The 21,301-nt window shown below is 36.3% G+C and overlaps 2 protein-coding genes across 6 annotated transcripts in view; one reads left to right on the top strand and one right to left on the bottom strand.

The window, feature by feature from the left end:
- Positions 1-325: 325 nt before the first annotated feature.
- On the bottom strand, positions 326-4,701 carry b3galt4 (UDP-Gal:betaGlcNAc beta 1,3-galactosyltransferase, polypeptide 4). The gene is made up of 2 exons (XM_065271330.1): positions 4,406-4,701; positions 326-3,187 (listed from the first exon to the last, which is right to left on the bottom strand). The coding sequence occupies exon 2, from the start codon at positions 2,878-2,880 to the stop codon at positions 1,774-1,776; it is 1,107 nt and encodes a 368-aa protein (XP_065127402.1). The 5' UTR covers positions 2,881-3,187; positions 4,406-4,701; the 3' UTR covers positions 326-1,773.
- A 1,972-nt stretch (positions 4,702-6,673) lies between these two features.
- nr2c2 (nuclear receptor subfamily 2, group C, member 2) overlaps positions 6,674-21,301 on the top strand; it is a 29,243-nt gene continuing 14,615 nt past the window's right edge. For 2 of the 5 annotated variants that reach the window (XM_065271379.2, XM_065271377.2), the window contains exons 1-9: positions 6,676-6,835; positions 11,045-11,183; positions 12,653-12,754; positions 12,834-13,031; positions 15,734-15,824; positions 17,666-17,845; positions 18,086-18,233; positions 20,157-20,244; positions 20,380-20,510. In XM_065271379.2, coding sequence (XP_065127451.1) covers positions 11,124-11,183; positions 12,653-12,754; positions 12,834-13,031; positions 15,734-15,824; positions 17,666-17,845; positions 18,086-18,233; positions 20,157-20,244; positions 20,380-20,510 — 998 coding nt within the window. In that variant the 5' untranslated portion in view covers positions 6,676-6,835; positions 11,045-11,123. Of the gene's footprint in view, positions 6,836-10,118; positions 10,232-11,044; positions 11,184-12,652; positions 12,755-12,833; positions 13,032-15,733; positions 15,825-17,665; positions 17,846-18,085; positions 18,234-20,156; positions 20,245-20,379; positions 20,511-21,301 lie in introns of all 5 variants that reach the window. The other 3 variants (XM_065271378.2, XM_073816282.1, XM_065271380.2) reach the window with 3 other exon arrangements.

Below are 21,301 nucleotides of genomic sequence, written 5' to 3'. Positions count from 1 at the left end.
ATGTGTCGGTTCTTCTCATAACATAATGTTGGTGCTAATTTAACAGGAAATGCATACTATTAGGACCAGATCATCTACCAGAAAAACCAGATAAATGCTTAAATGATTAAGAATCTATTATGTTTTGTGTTGTCGTGATTGTACTCGGTGTGTTGTTTGTTGTTCATGTTAACTGTAATCCAAGTGACAAATTGGTATTTGTCAGTTGGCACATACAACACTCTTTGTTGCTTAAAGTCTGGTGATGAGGCAGAGCTTAGTTGTGGGAGTTTGTTCTCTATACCAGCATGACAACGCCTGTATAGAAAAGTTTAGTCAAGTCTCATTAATTAACAATGTTTTATTTATAAAGTGAAGAAAAAAATAGAACCATAGAAAACAATATTCAATTCATGAGGTCAAAAATGTATGAATGAGTTTCTTGGCATCTGAAACAGAAAGCATGTGCCTTTTTTTCTAAGATGGAAGAATGCTGGGTGACATACACTGGAAAAATGACAGATCTAACATTATAGCCAGGTTACTGTGGAAGACAAAACAACAGTGCAACCATCTCAAGAAATATTGTATTACATCATTTAAATCTATTTAAGTCTTTTATAATTAAGCAGAAAGAAATTGTTGGTCATCCAAACTTCTATATAATTCTGATCATATTCTGTAAGATAATGACTGCATATCATCAGCCTAACAATGACAACTGATGTTATGTTTCATAATATCAATAATAAAAATGTCTACTTGAGGAAACATGTAAAGTTATAAGTGGATGGGGCCTAGAACTGATCCCTGTGGTACACCGTATTTAACCTGAGATTTACATGAATCAAATTTTTTGAGATTCTGATCTCATTGCTCAACACCAGGACCTGATGTAATTGATGCCTCCTGTATTTATGATCCAACATCTAGTGGACAGACATTACAGAAGAATGGGACAAATTGATGCTTTTTGTTATGAATTTAAAATTAAGTGTTTAACAGAGGCATTGAAATCAGCCATCTCATGGTCTGTGTTCCAATTCATCCGAAATCCCTTGAGACATTAAAACATTTGAAGGACCATGCTTTGTGTCTCATTTTGAAACAAAAAACCGCCAGACCCAAAGGCCTACTGTTGGATGCCATCTTCTTTTTGTATAAAAGTATAATTGTGGATTGTTATGTAGCTGTGTATTTATATTTATTTTAAAGTTTCTAGGTGGTATTGAGGGGGAATTCTCAATGCATTAAAGCAGTGATGTCATTACGGATAAATAATGTGGATGGCGACAATGGAGGTCTCTCTCCATCTCTTTTTTGTTTTCACCGCCTGCCGCTCAATGACACATGTTCATTGACAAAACACACAATGTTGACAATATGTCATGTATTTCACAAGAAACAATGTTGTTATTTTGTTATGTTTATTGTTCCTGGTATGAACTACTGTATGTATAGTACAGGTATCTACTGTATGCATTACTTAAATGTGTTGCTACATGTAGCTGCTGGTAGAGGACAAACATGATAGCTAGGGCTCAGATAACGCTTGGGCAAGATGTTTTTCAATAGTTCAGTGGGCACTTACTCACAAAAGGCACACGCTGACTATAGCAAAGAGCAAAAACCTCAAGTACCATACAATAAAAAATTGCAGTGCATACTGTGTCTTTGTAAACAAAAGACTATTATTAATTTGTGCTTTTTCAACTCTATTAAACTGGAGTGTATTATAATTGAATTTAAAAAATCTACACAACATTACACTTTCCAATTGGATTTTCAGCTTCATCATATGCTCATCTTTCTCAACAGCGTCCCAAAAAGCACTCTGATTTTACAAACGCTGAGTGAGGTCCTCACACCCAACCATGAACAGAGGGGTGTGGAGTGCACCTCTGTCCAGTAGTGTAACATGTTGCCCGGACTGGTATGGTGAACAGACACCATAGTTTGGTAGCAACAACGGCCGTATGGCACAGCTGGTCCTCCAGAGAAGAGTGGGGAGTGGGTTGGTGTAATGCCTGCTCTGTATGCACATATACCCATAAACACATCCTCTGGAAGCAAAGGTTTGGTCAAGGGTATCGCGACAGCCGCTAGCGACAGCTTTAGCACTGCAGGGCGAGATAGCACATATGCCGTCCCGCTACAGTAATCTGGCAAAACCGTGCCGCTAAACGCAGACTCTGACATAAAGTGCTTGCTGCCCGGATTGCGGTCCGGTGCTACCTGCATGTGCACACGGCCTAGATAAAGGTTTGCGTGTTTATCCTCTGTCATTTTAAAGCTGAGGTCAAGATACTGTAGCAATGCACTCGGGTTGAACAATACATCGTCATCCACTTTAGCCAGGAAGGGGGCCTGTGGGCAGAAACGACGTGCCCAACCCAGCATGCTGAGACTTTTTAGGGTCAAGTTTTCATAGGAGTCGATAAAGCGACCCTGTATCAGGTCTCCACGCTCCTTTGACTCTTCAATCAATTCCTTGCCGAGAACCGGGTCAGATGGCTGACCTAACATGAAAAGGGTCATGACTCGATGACCTCTGACTTGTACTTCCCCACCCCAGGTGTCACGGATGGCCTGGCGAGCCTTTCTGTTGGCAGGGGCACTCGCCACCAAAATGATGAGGTAAGGTTTGGCTCGTTGGCAGACGCGTGAGCTCGGCATGAGAAGGTACTCTTCCGAATGACTGGGCGGTATACTCTGTGAAAGAACCAATCCTTGAGGACCCTCTGCTCTGCTCATGTACAAATATGTCGCCCATGATTCCATGACATCGATGAAGAGGAAAACAAGCAGAAAGACACACAAGGCTATCATGAGGAAATAATGGGTGAATCCAACTGGCTTCCCAAAACGTCCCTTACAGACCCTAAAACGATACCCCAACATTTATACGGATCACAGAAAAATGACTTCTCCTGATTTCTTGAGTTATTATTACATCAAGGGGCGGTTTCCCGGACAGGGTTTTTTAGATTAATCCATTAATCCAATGGCACTGATATATGTTAAGATAAGTCAGCGCAAGATGTTTTTAATTAAGGCAGCTCAAACATGCATTTTAGCCTGGGACTAGGATTAACCCTGTGCGGGAAACTGCCCCCAAATGTTCAAAATTGCATCCCGTTTTGTTCATCCAACAGACAAAAAGAGCATTGGACGTCTCCAATCTGGTTTTCCCTCTCTGGCCTGACATCTGCAAGAAGAAATACAAATAAGTAAGATGAGTGCTGATATGAGGGCTTAGAATCCCAAATCCTTTTCTTATGTATTTTATGATAAGTATTTAATATATTAATACAACTATGAAATTCAGTTTAAACAAATGTCATGTTTTATTTACATAGAAAAATCTAGTAGACCTACTTAATTACACACAATATTATAAATCAGAATTTAGTAAAAATAAGTTACTTTACACACATGTATTTTGTTTAAACATAATTTACCAACACAATGGAACAACACGTAACAAACCATAGATGCACGATATATTATACATTAAATTTACTGCAGCTAAAATAAAGCAAAAGAAAATCTATAGCCAGCAAAAGCACATAATGAAATATGAAACAGAAAGAATCATTGAAGTGTCTTTGATATCAGTTAGATATTTGACAATGATAATGATATTGCAATCCTTCCTGCTTAAAAACAATAGAGACCAACACAATAATTCTAATGGATTTAATGGTTATAATGGGAATTTAATGGGTTGTAAAGAAAAGAATATTGTGGGTTGCATACTGCATGTGCTGTGTTCTGTTAGTGGGATAATATGGTGAATGTGAACCAATAAAACACGATTAAATCCTACTGGAATAAACACTAAAACACACTGTGTGGTTTTGTAATGGTTTCAATGGTAAACAGCTGATGGTTCGCACACCAGGAGAGAAGCCATAAATCTAAAAATCAAAGTCATTATTTTCTGTCATCGCATACGGTCGGCGTCTGACGGCTGCTGTTCTGCTGTGATTCTGGACGCTGCTCAGATCGCTGCCGCGTGACAGAGCACCTCATTGTTTCACATTAAATTACATCAGATTTGTCCCAAATCGTGAACGAATAACATAGGCTGCTATCGTTAGCTGAAGTTACTATTGCTATTGTGCTTAACTCCTACCTAGGCAACAGATACAACAAAACAGTTTTGCAGATTTGTAACTGATATTCAGCCTCAAAGATTAATGTCACACATTACAAAATAATGTTAAAACTAAAATCTTGCATATTATGCCTTTGGATGTAGACTCTGTCTGACTAAATCCATAAGAATTACAGTGATGGTTTATTGTTTTTTAGCAGAGCTCGCTTGACCACTGACCATTTGAATGCACGACAATAACATAACTTACTCGCATTCACGTCTATTCTTATCATATCGTTTTATGATTTAGAGTTAAATCATTACCTTCACACGTCCTCTTGAGTAAAATCCATGAAGTCATCACAAAGACAATAAATTAACGATTATTTCCAGGCCTTTCTCGATGTCCGTTTCACCATTACGCCTTCAGTCAGATTTAATATAAAAAAGTCGTGTGTCGTGGAGTTTGCTGCAATTTGAATTTAGATTACTTCAGCTTTGTAAAATGATGCTAATGTGATAAACTTATGTCCTGATAGTTAATCGTTTTTTCGTGTATCACGATCCGATGACATCTTTATATATGCCTCCACTGCACCGTAATGTGCCTTATAAACGAGAACAATTACATGATGCTTCCAACAGGCGGCGACAATATCAAATAAAAATACGGAGGGGATAAAAACAGTTATCTTATTTGTAATTTTGTTTAGCGCAGGGTTACAAAGCAACTTTACAAAATATTTACAGAAATATAAAATATGCAATAATGTATAACAAAGTATAAAACATAAAGAATATAACATTTTACAAGCCAAACTGTACGTATGGCTGGACACCCCTTTGTCAATTAAACATAATGATTGTGTTAACTTGATATAGAAAATATACTTATATAATGTATACGTATATTATTTGAACCAAAAACCAAGCAAGAATCTATAATGGTATTTCCTTTATTGTAAATAAAATAATGCAAACAAAGTCAATAAATGTCAATTTGCAGAAACAACACCCTTGTCCTTTGATGTGTTGCAATGAGGCAGAGAGCTTCAGTGGTGCGGATTGTGATTATTGCAGACTTTGCACTGTCAATGTTGAAAACAGCCCAAATTAACCCAAGATTAAAAAGAATACATTTACTTTAGAAGGTAGTCTATATTTCTAAACTTACATTCAGAAAAGTTAATTGCATAATTTTTTATTACATATCAGTCAGACACATACTTTAAAATCTTAACTATAATAAAATCGGTTAAAATGTTCACTGACCAGGATAAATAAAAAAAGTATATCTTAAACACAATTATTATCTTCACTGACAGCATGAGCAATGAACAATAATGGGAACAAGCTGTTATTAATTTAAACTATTATGGGAAAAATATTTGAAATACTTATTTGAAATACATCTTAACTGTCACAGTCTTGCCTGAGTTTGTTATTGTAGTTTTCTCCTCATGTTTAATTAATTAATTAATTATCTTTGTCATATCCTTACCTATTCCTCATTTGTTAGATCTGTTCACCTGTTTAGGAACTCATCAGTTATGTTTATTTATACTCCTGTTCTGTTTCCATATTAGTCCTAGTTTTTACCATTGTGTTTAATTCTGGTGTTGTGTTGGCTATTGTATTATTCTGTTTATGCACCTGTGTTTGAGTTTTTAGTAAAAGTGAGTTAAATTTTCATCTTTGTTTTCCCTGCTTGTCACCACACCCCAACAACTGTGACATTAACCCTATTTAAATGCCATTTATTCTATTTCTTTGCTTTATAGCAAAACTTTAACTGCAAGAATTATAATATACAATACTTTGTAGAACCACTGTTGCTGCAAGTTTTTGCGTCTGTCATTGTTATCATTCAATATCTAACCACTAGGATTTTTGTACGAAAAGACATGTGAAAAGAAATGTTTAAATCACAACAGAGCAGCTTCAGCAGTAAGTTTGGGTCCTGCTGGAAGCTCAATGTCAGTATCAAATATCTGGCAGACTGACACAGGCAGTCAAGAATTGACCTTTATTTAGCATTTCCCATAATGGACCATTTTAGTTTCATCTGACCAAAAAGACTTCTTCAATATGTTTGCCATGTGTTCTTTACTGGGTTTCAATGGTTACAGTGAGGTACTTACAATCTTTAAATGCATACACTGTCTAAATATTCCTTTAGGCTACAAAAAGCAACCCTATTACCAAAATCTGGGACAGGTATAAATGTGATTTAATCTCTAATATTCTACTAAATTGCCCTTTTTGTATTATGCTCTTGATCTAGAATTGTTTAAATCTTAACCCTGTCAAATTTTACATGAATTAAGTGCAACTTAAATCACATTCGAAATAACAAATCACGTATACTCTCGAAATATTTAAAAGTGTGTTTTATTATATCTGGCCGTGAATTTCAGCCTAATTTGAGCCTGGGCTACAATCTCATTTAACTTAAATTTTTTCTAAAATGTAAAAAATGGTTTTCTGATGTTAAAGTTTTATGAATTATGAATCTGGGAATCTTTTACACCAATCACGTCTGCGTTTGTCAGAAGCAGACAGTGTGACGTCATCGCCGTCTTCCTCCAGACGCTCGTGCTCGAGCCGCAGTGAGCGCGCGCAAGAGGAAGGAAGAAAAACGCCTGCACGCTGGCAAACGGGGTCACGAACTATGACCTTTCACTGGAGTAAAACAAAAACAAACAATGTCAAATAAACCCGACAACTAAAAAACGACACGTATCATTATTACAGGTGAGCGGCTTTTATTTCTGCATGTCGCATAATGCTTTCTTAAAACGCTCGCGAAAAAGCTTTTTAGGTAGGTGTGTTACTTATAGTGCAGAATAACAGGCCGGAGGATGCTGTTAAAACCCATCAGCGCTATAAATAATTAAGTTTTTTTGTTTAATGGACGACAAAAATCAAATTTTGGCATTGTATGCGTTAAAATCTCAAGCCTAATGAATTTGTTATATCTGAGCTTTTATATGCTGTATATAATATAATCCATCATTCAGTTTTGCGTCGTATTGGAGTGGACGTGTCGACAGTCGTAGCTGGTTAGCCTGAGCGCTATCAAATGAACTCGACCCTTTTACCTTTGCCACGGCTGGCATCTACAGTGGGTGGATTTTTCCTTCAGTTACTACATAACATTTATCTATACTGAAATAATCTAAATTAAACTGTTATGGCGAAACACGAATGTTATATAAATCTAAATTATTTTAATGCATCTTTTGCAAAGGTTTTTTAGTTTGGCTTTGTGCCAGGTTCTCCATTTTGTTCTGTTTTGAACAGCACTTCCTGGAAAGTGCACACTAGCAAGGTGGGAGCTCAACTTGATTGACCTAACCTTTATCCAATCATTGCCTCGTTCCATGCTGACGTACAATAATACTGGCCAATCAGTGAAAGTACTGTATGGACTGTACGTTGGAACAGCTTACATCATCTAAACACTGTGCATCTGAAAGGAGTCTTTGTTTTAGATAGATGGTATCAATTGGCTACCAAAAATAAATTGCTTGATTTGCACTAGATATTTTAATTGTGATTATTGATTTTCATTATTAGATTACATTGTATTTTTTTAATTTATGTGAATGAGCTGCATTTCTAATTTTATAAAAAAGAACAAATGCTTGAAGCTCTCTGAAACACTTTTGTACAGCAATTTATTGTAAAGTTTTACACGTTTAGAAAACAACTACACACTTACTAGCTGTATTAAAAAGTAAAAACATATTTCATTAAGAAATGTTTAGCCTGTTTAGTTTTTTTTAAATTAGGAATATGTTATAGAGAAATACAACATTCAGATACCTTCAAAAGCTTTTAAATATAAATCAAAATATATTTCTGTCCAAACGTCTAAATCAAATGGTAGAGTATACTTAAATCACTGCTTTTATCTGAAGTGACATACAAATGAGGAATGGAGGTCATTCATCCAGGCTGCAGTAACCTGATAACAGCTGCAATACACTAAAGTCAACAGTATAGATGAAGACAAAGAAAAAGTATTGATACTAATGTCCTTTCTTTGTTTAGTAAACCAGTTATTTTACACTAAAAAAACTACAAACTAACAATGTACAGGCAAAGTTGTACCAATTTTGTCTAAAGCATGGATTATATTACACAAGTTATAAAAACTGAACTTGGAAATGACAATGAAAACTGGGCATCATTACACAAAATGAAATTTTTGTCAAAGTTCTATACTCTTTGTAGTATAATTTTAATCCCCTTGGTAAATTGGATTGAAGAAGAAACCAGATATAACTATACTAACACTGATTCTTGAAACTTTGGCAAAAACATGTCCCACTATGAAAAGTTCTAATTCTGTTGGAAATTAATAACATTTTCATGAAGAAAAGGAATCAATGTTATAATCATTAATTTAATGATTATATGCTGGCCCATTGCCTACAAAATCAGCTGTCCTTGGATAAGAGATAATCATTTCAACTTGATTAAAGTAATAATTGAATTGAATAATAAATTTACCACCTGAAAGAGTACATTGTAATATGTATTAAAAACTACAAACAGTGAGTTTTGAACAATATTTACTTTTATTTTGTGATTGCTCAAAATGTGTCTCACATATTCGTCACCACCATCAGACATTTTTAAAAAGCAATAAAATCCGACAACTACAGGGTCAACTGCCTTCCTGAGGACCCCGTTTTCAAACCTTCAGCTCTACTGCATGCTTCAAGATCACTCAAGCTCCTGTATGTTTGCTATTTTCTCTTAAATTTGTTCATATTTTTGGACAGTTCTATTGTCACAACCATAACATCGTCATCTTTGTATAAAAAATATTAGATTAGATTATGAAATAAATATATCATTTTTAAGAAGAGGTCTGAAGTAGCTAGCAACAGAGGGGAAACAAGATGGCTAATGTGAACAACTCATCTATTTTTTTTTAAATCTATATTAGGTTTTTGTCACCACTGTCAGATGTCACCACCGTCAGGTTTTCTGTCTTTTCTGTCAGGTTTTATGTATTTTAGGAAGTTATGATTTGATATTTGTTCATCACAGTGCTCAGGATTGTTATTTTTTGGACCAAATATTTACATAAAGTTTAAGCAAGAAGCCATTAACTTGAGTGGTATACATTTTGGAATAATGAGGCCAATGTCACCACCGTCAGATTAGTGTCACCACCGTCAGACGTAGTTTTATTTGTTTTAAATGAATATGCTTACAATATGTTTCTTCAGTGCTGTTGAGTCTCTATTAATACAAAAATATGTTTATTAAATAAAAAAATCATTACTTTTTCTATTTAGGCTTAAAGTAAACGTTGTATGAGTAATAACTGGAAAAAACTCTATTTTATGAAAAAAATACGAACAGGGGAGGCTGCATCAGTAAATTGCTGAACAGCCAAGACCTTGGTCTATAATGATATACCTTCAAATTTTGTAATTTAACTAACTTTTTTCCCCCAAAATTTAAAGCTGTTTTAACAAGACAATAAACATGTAGTTAAATAAATAATTTGGAATTTAAAAATACACAATATATTTACAATAAGTAAAATTAAATATATACTAATTGTAATTATATATATATATATATATATATATATATATATATATATATATATATATATATATATATTATGAGAGAATGCAGTAGGCACAAAGTATATGTGGTTGCACATGGTATAGGGGTGGGTGTTCACCGAAAGGTCAGTGGTGCCTTGAATTGAATTAAAAATTATAAATGTATAAATTCAAATTCAGAATTAAATCTTTCACAATGGAAAAACATATCTTCTTGATGATGAATCAGACTATCTTTCAACATGCATTGCGATCGAGTCAGTTTGCATCATGCCAATGTGCAAGCTGGCAGTTGCCAGTTCACGAGAATAGGAACAAACAGCGTCAGCCTGTACCTATAGAGGTTCATGACTGGGCCGTGCATTATTTCCTTCTAATACAAGCCAAGTATGTATACAATAACACTCAAAATAAACAACAATTAACATGTATTCATTCATCAGATGCTTTTATCTGAAGTGACATACAAATGAGGAATGGAGGTCATTCATCCAGGTTGCATTAACCTGATAACAGCTGCAATACACTAAAGTCAACAGATGAAGACAAAGAAAAAGTATGGATACTAATTTACTTTCTTTGTTTAGTAAACCAGTTCTTTTACACTAAACAACTACAAGATATCAGTGTACAGGCAAAGTTGTACCAATTTTGTCTAAAGCATGGATTATATTACACAAGTTATAAAAACTGAACTTGGAAATGACAATGAAAACTGGGCATCATTACACAAAATGAAAAAAATGTTTGAAATTACTTTCTATTCAGGTAATAAGAGAGTTAACCATTACAGAAACATTAGAAGAATCAACAAAACTTTCTAATGCTGGTAAAAAGATACACATGTGGATGGTGATTTTTATGAAAGGATTAAGGCCCATCTAAAATAATGTAAAATATAATGTAAATATAATATAAATGACTTATTTAAAAACATCAAAATAAATATAATTACGATATTGTATTTATATATTATTTATATTTATTTAAACTTGTCCCTAATACTCTTCTGTAGATGTCAGATTTAGAATTTTTAGACACTTTTAGGGGTGGTTTCCCCAGATAGGGCCTATCCTAGTCAAAGACTAAAATGCATCCTTGAGCGGCCTTAATTTAAAACATCTTGCACTGACATATCTTAAGATATATCATTGACATTGTTTTGTCTCAAGATGCTCATCACCAGTATTGTTTTTTGTACGGTATGTTTGTAAAAAAAACTACTTACATTTCCTAATATAACTAAGGCGTTGTCCTGGTTTCATCTAAACCCTGTCCAGCATGAAATTTAAATATACAAGTCATGTACTCACATTGTGGCAGTCTAATTCAGAAAATGTAACTAAGCATTATTATCAATGTTTTGTAGGCACACTGGCGGAGCTGATCTTTGCAAATGTCTTACTGGCTTTTGTCCAATTAGACAACACTAATGACTTCACATAGTCATGACAACCAATATGGAGTTGGTGGCTCAGCAAATATTGACCACTGAGCAGGCTGGAGAGGTGAGTAATGGGAGAAATGTAACATAGAAATGCCGCAGAGGAGAAAGTAAATGCAGTAAATCGTGTCTTTTGATATTTACTGAGAGTATTGTTAATCATTTGTTTATAGTTGTTACTAGGAATACCAGAAATAGGAAAGCCTACTAATGACCTCATTCAAAGAGACGAGCGACACACAGAGACAAAAGTCACTTGTAATGTGTTAGGGGCAGGATGCTCGCGACTCCAGTGCCTCATCCAGCCACCACTTTAGCCGCACCCATATAATCCTGAACACAGAAATGTGAAACACTGTTTAACGGTGTAACTTCACAATTTATTACTACACAGAGTTCACAGTCTTTGTAACATATTTCAGCAATACATTTCTAACCATTATAATGTGTTTAGAAACAATTCTCTAGAATGACTTTAAAGGACTAAAAATGGACTAAAAGTATTGATCACTCTTGCATTAAGGGTGCAAGAAAATTAAGAAAAAAGTTGTGAATGAGCCCTTCAAGCCTGGTCCAAGTTACTGTTCCTGATTATATATCTAATATACTGTAGGGGAGAGCGGGGCCCAACCTAATGCGTTTTGACTTTGGCTCTACTATAAAAATATATTTAAGTTAATAATTTTTTACACAATTTACACACACACATATCTGCTACAAATTAACACTTAATGTTTGTTTGTGGGACCTACCGTTATTATACAATTACACCGAAAATGACAAGAGTGCAAACAATACAACAGAGGGTTTGCTGGAAAATTTCGTTTAAACCAAATAATTAAATAAAATTCTGTTTTTATACTAAAGGTGGATATTGCTTTCTGCCTATAATAGATTAATATCCACACATTCATCAATCCATGATCCTTCATTTAAACATCCTTGTGTTATGGAGCAATGCATATAAATAGATTTTTTTTTAAGGGCTGCACAATTAAGACAAAAAGAAAATCTTAATTGTGAGTTATCATTTTGATGAGTAGTATTTACATTGTTGTTATTTATTTCATTATCATTGTATACCTGAGGCTTAATTGTAACATAATGTGATAACTAAACCCGCTGTCAAAAAAGTTTTAAATCCCAGCTATCAGTTACTAGGAGTTGCTAATATGTTTCAAAGTATAATATAGAATAAATAAATATATATATACACATACATACACATGTAAATGTTTCTTAAATACATACATGAATGTGTGTGCATTTATATATACATAATAATTACACAAAGCCCATATTTATGCAAAAATCTTGTAGAAAAAAGATTTTTGTTTAGTATGCGATTAATCTTTGCCCAGCACTAAATATTAATTTTATTTTTTGTGGTAAAAGCGAAAAAGTGTAATGTACATTTAAATTTTTTTTTGGCTCTCTGTTGAAGACTTTTATTTCCAATGGACACACAATGCCTTTGACCCTGAGAGCATAGAGAGCATCTCACTCATTTTCTTTCTGTGTGTGTGCGCGCAGGTACAGTCATCTTCATCAGACAGCTCAGTGATGAGCTCCTCTCCTCAGCGTATTCAGATCATCTCAACTGACCCCGCTGTCACCAGCCCTCAAAGAATACAGGTTCAGATACAGACACACACTCATGAGTTTATATAGATGTTGTACCAACACACTCACACATACACTTTATCTTTGTCAGATTGTGACAGACCAGCAGACAGGCCAGAAGATTCAGATAGTGACTGCGCTGGACTCCAATGTTTCCAAACAGCAGTTTATCCTGGCGTCACCTGATGGCTCTGGTGCAGGCAAAGTCCTCCTGGCATCACCTGAGAGCACTAGTGCCAAACAGCTCATCTTTACCACTGCAGACAGTCTGATGCCCAGCCGGATTCAGGTATAAATTCACCTAAATAAATGGGTTTTAGCCATTTTCCTTTGTGTTTCTTAAAGGTCACATTAAAACTGTCCTGAAAACTTTAACCCATGTCCCAGATTTCAGAATATTAATTTGTGAAAGGTCACATAACACACAGTGTTCTCTTAATCTCATGTTAATCTTGAGTACCTATAGAGTATTATTATATCCTTTATATTTTTGAAGAGTCTTTAGTTTTATCAGATTTATAAAAGACAGATCAGCTGTACTGCTACTTTCCCAGAAAAAAACAGAGCCCCTGGAGGCGTACCGTCGGAGGAGCAAGTCATGAGCGAGCAACACACACAAAACATTATCCCACTATCTCTGGATAACTTATGATTCAATACATGTTTGTGTCGTTTACATTATATACGCAACAATTGCCAACAAATAACAGACCGTTTTACTTACCACCTGCCCATTTCAATGAAATATAGTATTAAACAAACACACAGACAACTCCTATGCTACCCCGGGTAAAAACAACTATATCCATTGTTTCCATAATGATGGTTTTATTGGGAAGCTGGACAAGCTTAAATTTCCTTCACAAACAAAAACACAATTCTCTGATGACATTGATTTCGTGCCATCTCCTGGTTGGGGTGTGCATGCACTTTTCCAGGTGAAGTGCCCATATACAGTGAAATCCACTGCCTTCAGATGTTACCTAATTAGTAAATAGAGTGCACCTGTGTGTAATTTAATCTCAGTATAAATACAGCTGTTCTGTGAAGCCCTCGGAAGTGTATTAGAGGACATTAGTGAACAAACAGCATCATGAAGACCAACGAACACCTCAGACAGGTCAGGGATAAAGTTGTGGAGAAGTTTAAAGCAGGGTTAGCTTATAAATTAATATCCCAAGCCTTGAACATCTCACGGAGCACTGTACAATCCATCATCCAGAAATGGAAAGAGTATGGCACAACTTCAAGCCTACCAATGTATGGCCTTTCACCTAAACTGACAGGTTGTGCAAGGAGAGCATTAATCAGAGAAGCAGCCAAGATGCCCATGGTAACCCTGGAGGAGCTGCAGAGAACCACAGCTCAGGTGGGAGAATCTTATCAAAGGGCAACTATAAGTCGTGCACTCCACAAATCTGGTCTTTATTTAAGAGTTGCAAGAAGAAAGCCATTGTTGAAAGAAAACCATAAGAAATCCCGTATGCAGTTTGTGACAAGCCATGCGGGGGGACACAGCAAGCATGTGGAAGAAGGTGCTCTGGTCAGATGAGACCAAAATTGAACTTTTTGGCCTAAATTTAAAACATTGTGTGGTGGAAACCTAATACTGCACATCACCCTGAACACACCATCTGCAACGTCAAACATGGTGGTGGCAGCGTCATGTTGTGGGGATGCTTTTCTTCAGCAGGGACAGGGAAGCTGGTCAGAGTTGATGGGAAGATGGATGGAGCCAAATCCAGGGCAATCTTAGATGAAAACCTGTGAAGAGTCTGCAGAAGACTTGAGACTGGGGCGGAGGTTCACCTTCCAGCAAGACAATGACCCTAAACATACAGCCAGAGCTACAATGGAGTGGTTTAGATCAAAGCATGTTCATGTGTTAGAATAGGTCAGTCAAAGTCCAGACCTTAATCTAATTGAGAATCTGTGGCAAGACTTAAAACTCGCTGTTCACAGGTGCTTGCCATCCAATCTGACTGAGCTTGAGCTGTTTTGCAAAGTAGAAATTGGGAAAAAAAATTCACTCTCTAGATGTGCAAAGCTGGTAGAGACATGCAGCTGTAATTGCAGCGAAAGATGCTTCTACAAAGTATTGACTCAATGGGGCTGAATACAAATGCACGCCACACTTTTCAGATATTTATTTGTAAAAAAACATTTATTATTTTCCTTCCACTTCACATTTATGTGCCACTTTGTGTTGGTCTATCACATAAAATCCTAATAAAATACATTTTTGTTTGTAAAAAAATACATTTGTGGTTGTAACGTGTCAAAATGTGAAAAAGTTCAGTGGGTATGAATCATTTTGCAAGGCACTGTAGATTAATCTAGAACTAGGCCTGCGTTATATTAGGACATTGAAGTAATTTTTACAAACAAACCCACTGGTGTGCATCTTGAGACCAAACACTGACATTGTTATATCTTAAGTTATGTCAGTGCAAGGTGTTTTTTAATTAAGGCAGCTTAAACATGTATTTCAGTTTGGGACTGTGATAAGCCCTGTCCGGGAAACAACCCCTTTAATAAGTCAGAATGCATGAAACAGCTTTAGACCGCCCCTTTAATGGCTCTTTAGGGCCTGAGCACTGATAAATGATGGTCTCTTTATATTGTATTTAAATTGGAATTTAATCACAGTATGCAACGTTTATTTTATGGGATGTATAGCTTTGCAGTTAAGCTTAGTCTTTCATTATATGCAAAAAAAAAAATTTTCATAATACACATTTAAGATGGGCTTCCCTTTATTTCTGTGTAAAGTACTCAATGTGTGGTCTAATCTTTATCTAGATCACATTTATAGACAATTTATGCAAGTTATACAATTTGGGTAATCCAAAGGTTTCCTGTTTATGGTGAACTCAAGAGTCACTGGTTTCATCAGCATTGTTCCTTTGAACTCAGAGTTGTCCTTTGGAAATCTAATCATACTGTAGTTAAATGAGAAATAACAAATAATCCTTTTTGTCCTTTTGGTAGTTTGTTGATGCAGTGTCAGTAGAGAGACTTCTGGGTAAAGGAGGAGCACAGCCTGTAGAATACTGTGTGGTGTGTGGAGATAAAGCCTCAGGTACAAATACAAACACTGTGAAAACACTACACACATCACTGAATGTTTGTATCTAAAAACAAACCTAAATTGCAGTGACGGCCGGTGACTTCTTTTTCGAGGGCGCATGATGCAAAGCTCGTCACAACATGTATTTAGCCCGTCATGAGTGTATCTCCTCATGTTAAATGTGTTCGGTGCGTCATGTAAACTTATGTGCATCACATGTCATGTCAAAATATGAGCCTGCTGCAGACGTTTCAAAGGGGTTATGATTAAAGAGACGCTCACGTTAGCCAGATTCTCGCTAAATCTCATGTGTAATTGGAGTTTAATGTTAAGTTAGTGTTTTGCGAGTATTTTGTGAACGTGATCGTCTTTTTATCGTAAACCCTTTCGCCACATGTTTAGCAGGTACTAGTGTTGGGCGATACGCCTCATTTTCAGATCGTCCTATCGTCAGCCTGTGAGATCAATGATACACAATTATATCGGGGGGGTGGGGGGGATAGGGCAGTAGTTTACTTATCAATGACAAGTCACTTGATTGGTGGACAAAAAAGAAGCAATGGCAACACTGTCATGACCGCAACCTTCTTAAAACTGATGCCATTAATCCAAGCGCGTCCAGGCGCTCTGAAATTTCCTGTGTGCCAGGGAGTGAGAACAATGCACTCGCTGGTTTTAAACCCCTGCGTTCCTAACAACCTGTCTAGTGCAAGAAAATGTCAGAGCTGCGCGTATTACAAGCACATGTGCAAGGAAGAGTCCGAAACATGCGCTTACAAGTTCAGGTGCTAGAAGGAGTCCAAGCCGCGTGCATTCAGCTCCAGGTGCGTGCGAGAAGAAGTTTGCACGGGTTACAACCTGCAAGGAAAAGCATGCATTGTGCATGTTAATGTGAAACTATGATAATGATAATAATAGCTATTGCCAACTTTCTTCATGAAAGGTTGCTATTAGATGTCTGACGATCATCGATACACAATACTATCGTCTATCAGCACAACCATAGCAGGCACGTATTTTCACATAAAGGTTGATGCACATGGTTCACATAACGCAACAAACATATATTTTGACATGACGAGCAACACACATATTTTGAATTTGCGGAAGAGAAGTCACCGGCCGCCACAGCTTCATTGTCATCATTCCTCTTTTTCCCCCAAATTATCAGTATTTTCCGGATTCTGCAAGGTGTTTGTAAACGTATTACCTTATCTGTATTAAAGATATATAATAGGATATATTATATAAAAGTCCCAATTTCAGAATACACTTTGATGACGTACTTTACACTGGCATGCAGAATATGAAAACTATCCACTAATTTGCACATTAAGCATTTTTCCTCTGTAAAAAACCTGTTACAAAGAAAACTTATCTTTGATATCTGGCAATGACAAAGCATGTGAACACAACAAGAAGAAATAAAATATTTAGATTATATCCTATTAATTATAAACGGCTCCCATACTACCTAACAACAGTTGTACTGTTATTTCTGTTATTGACCTTATATTATGTTATATTCCTATCTCATTCATCTGCAATGAGTGGAATTTGTGCTATCACATGCATTTTATCTTGCATTCAAGCATGTGAATGACCATCGTCTGTTTGCTTCACTCTTGGTGTGAACAGTTCCTGACATGTTACATGTGAGCTATACATTTTATTTATTAACCACAATCTTTCAACTGACAGTAAACACTCACAAAACACAAGAGACACTAAGCTATAAGAGTATTGTGAATATAGTCACGGTTGTAGGACTCATCCTGAAGCGGAGTGCCTTTAGTGACTACATTCACACCATAGTACAGTTTGTGTGTACATCTGTGTGTATCTGTTTGTAGGGCGACACTATGGTGCGGTGAGCTGTGAAGGATGTAAAGGTTTTTTTAAGAGAAGTGTGCGCAAGAGTTTGACCTACAGCTGTCGCAGTAGCCAGGACTGTGTCGTCAACAAACACCATCGCAACCGTTGCCAATTCTGCAGACTCAAGAAATGTCTGGAGATGGGCATGAAGATGGAGTGTGAGTCAAATGAAACCACATCTGTCAGTCATTCATTTAAAGTGTACTGTACGATTTATAACTGAAAATGCTTAAAATTATTTAAAATGTCTTAGATATTAAAAAATGGCTGCATTTTGTCCAATAAAACTTGAAACATACAATACATCATATTTTAAATGCGCTATTGGCAAAGAAAGCTTCATAAATGCACTGTGAAGTGTTTGGCAGTGTTTGTTCATTAATATGTTTGTCTTGCAGCTGTACAGAGTGAGCGAAAACCTATTGACCTTCCCAGAGAAAAGCCTGCCAACTGTGCTGCGTCCACAGAGAAAATCTACATCAGAAAAGACCTAAGGAGTCCTCTTATCGCAACACCCACCTTCATCACTGACAAGGACTCCTCACGGTGACATATCCACAAATACTTCTTAGACAATGCACAATGGCCGAACATATGCCATGGGTGTCCAATCCTGCTCCTGGAGGGCCGGTGTCTCTGCAGAGTTTTGCTCCAGCCAGCCCTAATCGAACACCTGATCCAGCTAATCAAGGTCTTACTAGGCACACTAGAAACTTTCAGGCAGGTGTGTTGAGGGAAGTTTCAGCTAAACTCTGCAGGACACCGGGCCTCCAAGAAATATGGTGTAACTAGATATAGTAAATCTACTGCAGGAGTGTCCAGACTTTTTTGTGTGGTGACCTACTTTTAAAATGATAGAGCCAACAAGATCTACCTGCTAAAAACACAGTTAATTATTTTTATAACACTTTAAATGCTTGTTAGGACTATATCTCTACATTGAATTTAGGGCTGTTACCATTACTCTATTTTTTTTGAGGAGTTAAAAAAAATCATTGAGTACATGTCGAGTATTCCTTAAAATAGCGGAGATGCGGTTTAGTGAAACAAACTAGAAAATGACAACATATAAATCAGCGCTACGCTGCCTCGCCCTCTCTCTCTTGTTTGCTCGCTCGCGCACACACACCGTGCGCATGGATCAGCTCCTGGGAGAAGTCAAGAATGCGCATCCTGGTGAATTTCGGAAGTTAGACGACTGAGCTGCAGCGTCCTGGCATAAGATTTATAAAAACACATTTGAGAAGAAAGGCGTAGCAACTCAGAGTAATTGTGAAACACGCAAGTATATTAAGAACATATGCCAATTTCGCACATGGAGCAGCAGTTATGTGCGATCTACCGGCATTGCCTTTGCGATCGACTGGTCAATAGCTGTTCTTTATTCACGATAAAACCATGGGCTTCACCCAACGTTTCTATCTATCACTGCACCCTTAGCAACCACAAGTATCGGTTTGTTGTTTTTATTTAAGCTTTTAAATGCATATTACACATTGGAACATTATTGTTCACAGACAGGGACTATTTTTTTCAATTGGAAGGAATGCTTATTGATTTAACTACATGAAAGTGCACTAATACATATTTAATATTGTGTGGTAACCGTTTTATAAAAGCAATAAGGTACTCGAGGCAAGTGCTGTATCATGAATAAGTAACGTCTGAAGGGCATTGTTAGGCACAACGAGAGGCTCCTTGTTGCTTTTATACCACGTGGCTGTTGAATGCTTTATTGTTATTGGTTGAGAAATTTTCCATGGGTGTTGATTATTTTTCAATAACTGCACAGCTAACATTTAAAATGTCTTAAAAATAGGCACCAGAACAATATTTTTGGTAACCTTGGTATAAGCGAATCATTGACTCTGGTCCTTTGAATTATTTGAAAATAATGCACACCCGCTTCGTGTCGTGCCTCATAACCAACCATCTTGGGTGTGCATTATTTTCTTATAATTCAACGGCCCATCGTCAATTATTCCTTACTTATTGCATATATTAAAATAAAACACAGAAATCACATTTTAAAAGGCAGATAACGGCTCTTCTTGCACAGAGGTCATGCACAGAAAATAGTCAAATGAATAATACGTGTAATAACTGGTAATAAATAATTATTTATTTGATTATTTGCACATTCACAGAGGGTTGTATGCTTGATGTTATGTAAAAAATTGTTTTTCTAAAGGATTTTTATGTTTGTGTGTTTGTAATATTGTATGGATATTAAGCACTTTATGTTTTAAATATGTAACGCAGGACTTTTATTGTTGTGTGTACCCCAGGAAGACAAGCAGTGCCTTTGAGCATAGCTAATGGGGGTCTAAATATATCATTTGTTCAGATATTTACACAAACCAAAACTAACATAGTTGCATAATTTAAATTAAATAATTATTTTTTCTTTTTAGAGTCTTAGGTTTGGTTGGTTTCTGATGTTTTGTTTTGTTTTACTGCTCTGTGCAGGACTGGACTGTTGGATTCTGGGATGCTGGTCAATATCCAACAACCTTTAATTCAGGCTGATGGCACATTACTATTAGCTACAGACAAAGTAAGAACTTTGTCATTAACACGAATCTTTAAAACATGTTTAAATCATGTTTAGTCTTCAACTTTTATTATGAAAGAGAGATTTTTGTTTTTTGTTTTTCAATTCTGAAATGTTATGATGTTATTTCTTTATCAGACAGAGTCAGGACAGAGTGATTTAGGAACATTGGCCAACGTGGTTACTTCACTAGCCAATCTAAATGATGCTCTTAATAATGGAGACACCACAGACAGCCAAATGGAGGACTCGCCCAGTGAGATCACACGGTGTGTTATTAATGAAGACTACAGTATAGTATATGTGCTTCTTTGCCTGTTTATGAAATATGTAAATGCAATATCCATATTGTCAACTATTGTATTCGTTAACAGAATAGTTCTCTGAAAGGTTAAAAACATTTACTCACCCTCATGTTTTACTCAGCACTTCTCTTTTTAACAAACGATGTAGGCAACAGCTTAATTTGGATCTTATCTAGATTGTTGTCCTTAAAGAAGTTTGACAGCACAAGGTCACTAGCCCATGGTATTAAATATAGAAAAGAGTGGTGGTAGGAAAGCTCATGTACCTATTCAAAGAAGAGTGGTACCCCAGGTGATCATGTCATATGTTTTGGAAACCAATGCCCTCTCTGATAGACTGAAGGATCAGTGAAGTGGAGTTCCTGTGATGCCCAGTGATGGGACGGTAGCCAAAACTAGCACAAAGCTTCAGACACTGATATCAAGGGCAAGGCCTTGGCTGTTATTTGAATGGTTGTTTTTGAACCCTGAGTCCCATATAAGGATGAAGAGGTACAAATGGGTTATAATTTGGTGGGATTTCATGATTTCTTGTGCGTGATGCTAGAATAACACCTGTGAAGACTATAGGATTGTACTAGAAATGTATATTAAGGGAAGGCCAAGTTTGCATGAGAAGATAAAGATACTTAAGTGCCTCATCTCCATCCTTGCTCATTAGCCTTGTAGTAAATACACTTGCAGGTGTTTACTCTAGTTAGGCCTTCACGCAAGGTCTGACGCTTACTAGCTCTATTTAAAGTAACCAGCAAAAC

This window comes from Paramisgurnus dabryanus, chromosome 11, assembly GCF_030506205.2.
Source record: "Paramisgurnus dabryanus chromosome 11, PD_genome_1.1, whole genome shotgun sequence".
Taxonomy (NCBI): Eukaryota; Metazoa; Chordata; class Actinopteri; order Cypriniformes; family Cobitidae; genus Paramisgurnus; species Paramisgurnus dabryanus.
This window is presented reverse-complemented; position numbering and strand designations above follow the sequence as displayed.

What these genes read in the sequence shown, in the direction of transcription:
- b3galt4 (XM_065271330.1), bottom strand. Translation starts at nt 2,880, where the DNA reads ATGTTGGGGTATCGTTTTAGGGTCTGTAAGGGACGTTTTGGGAAGCCA.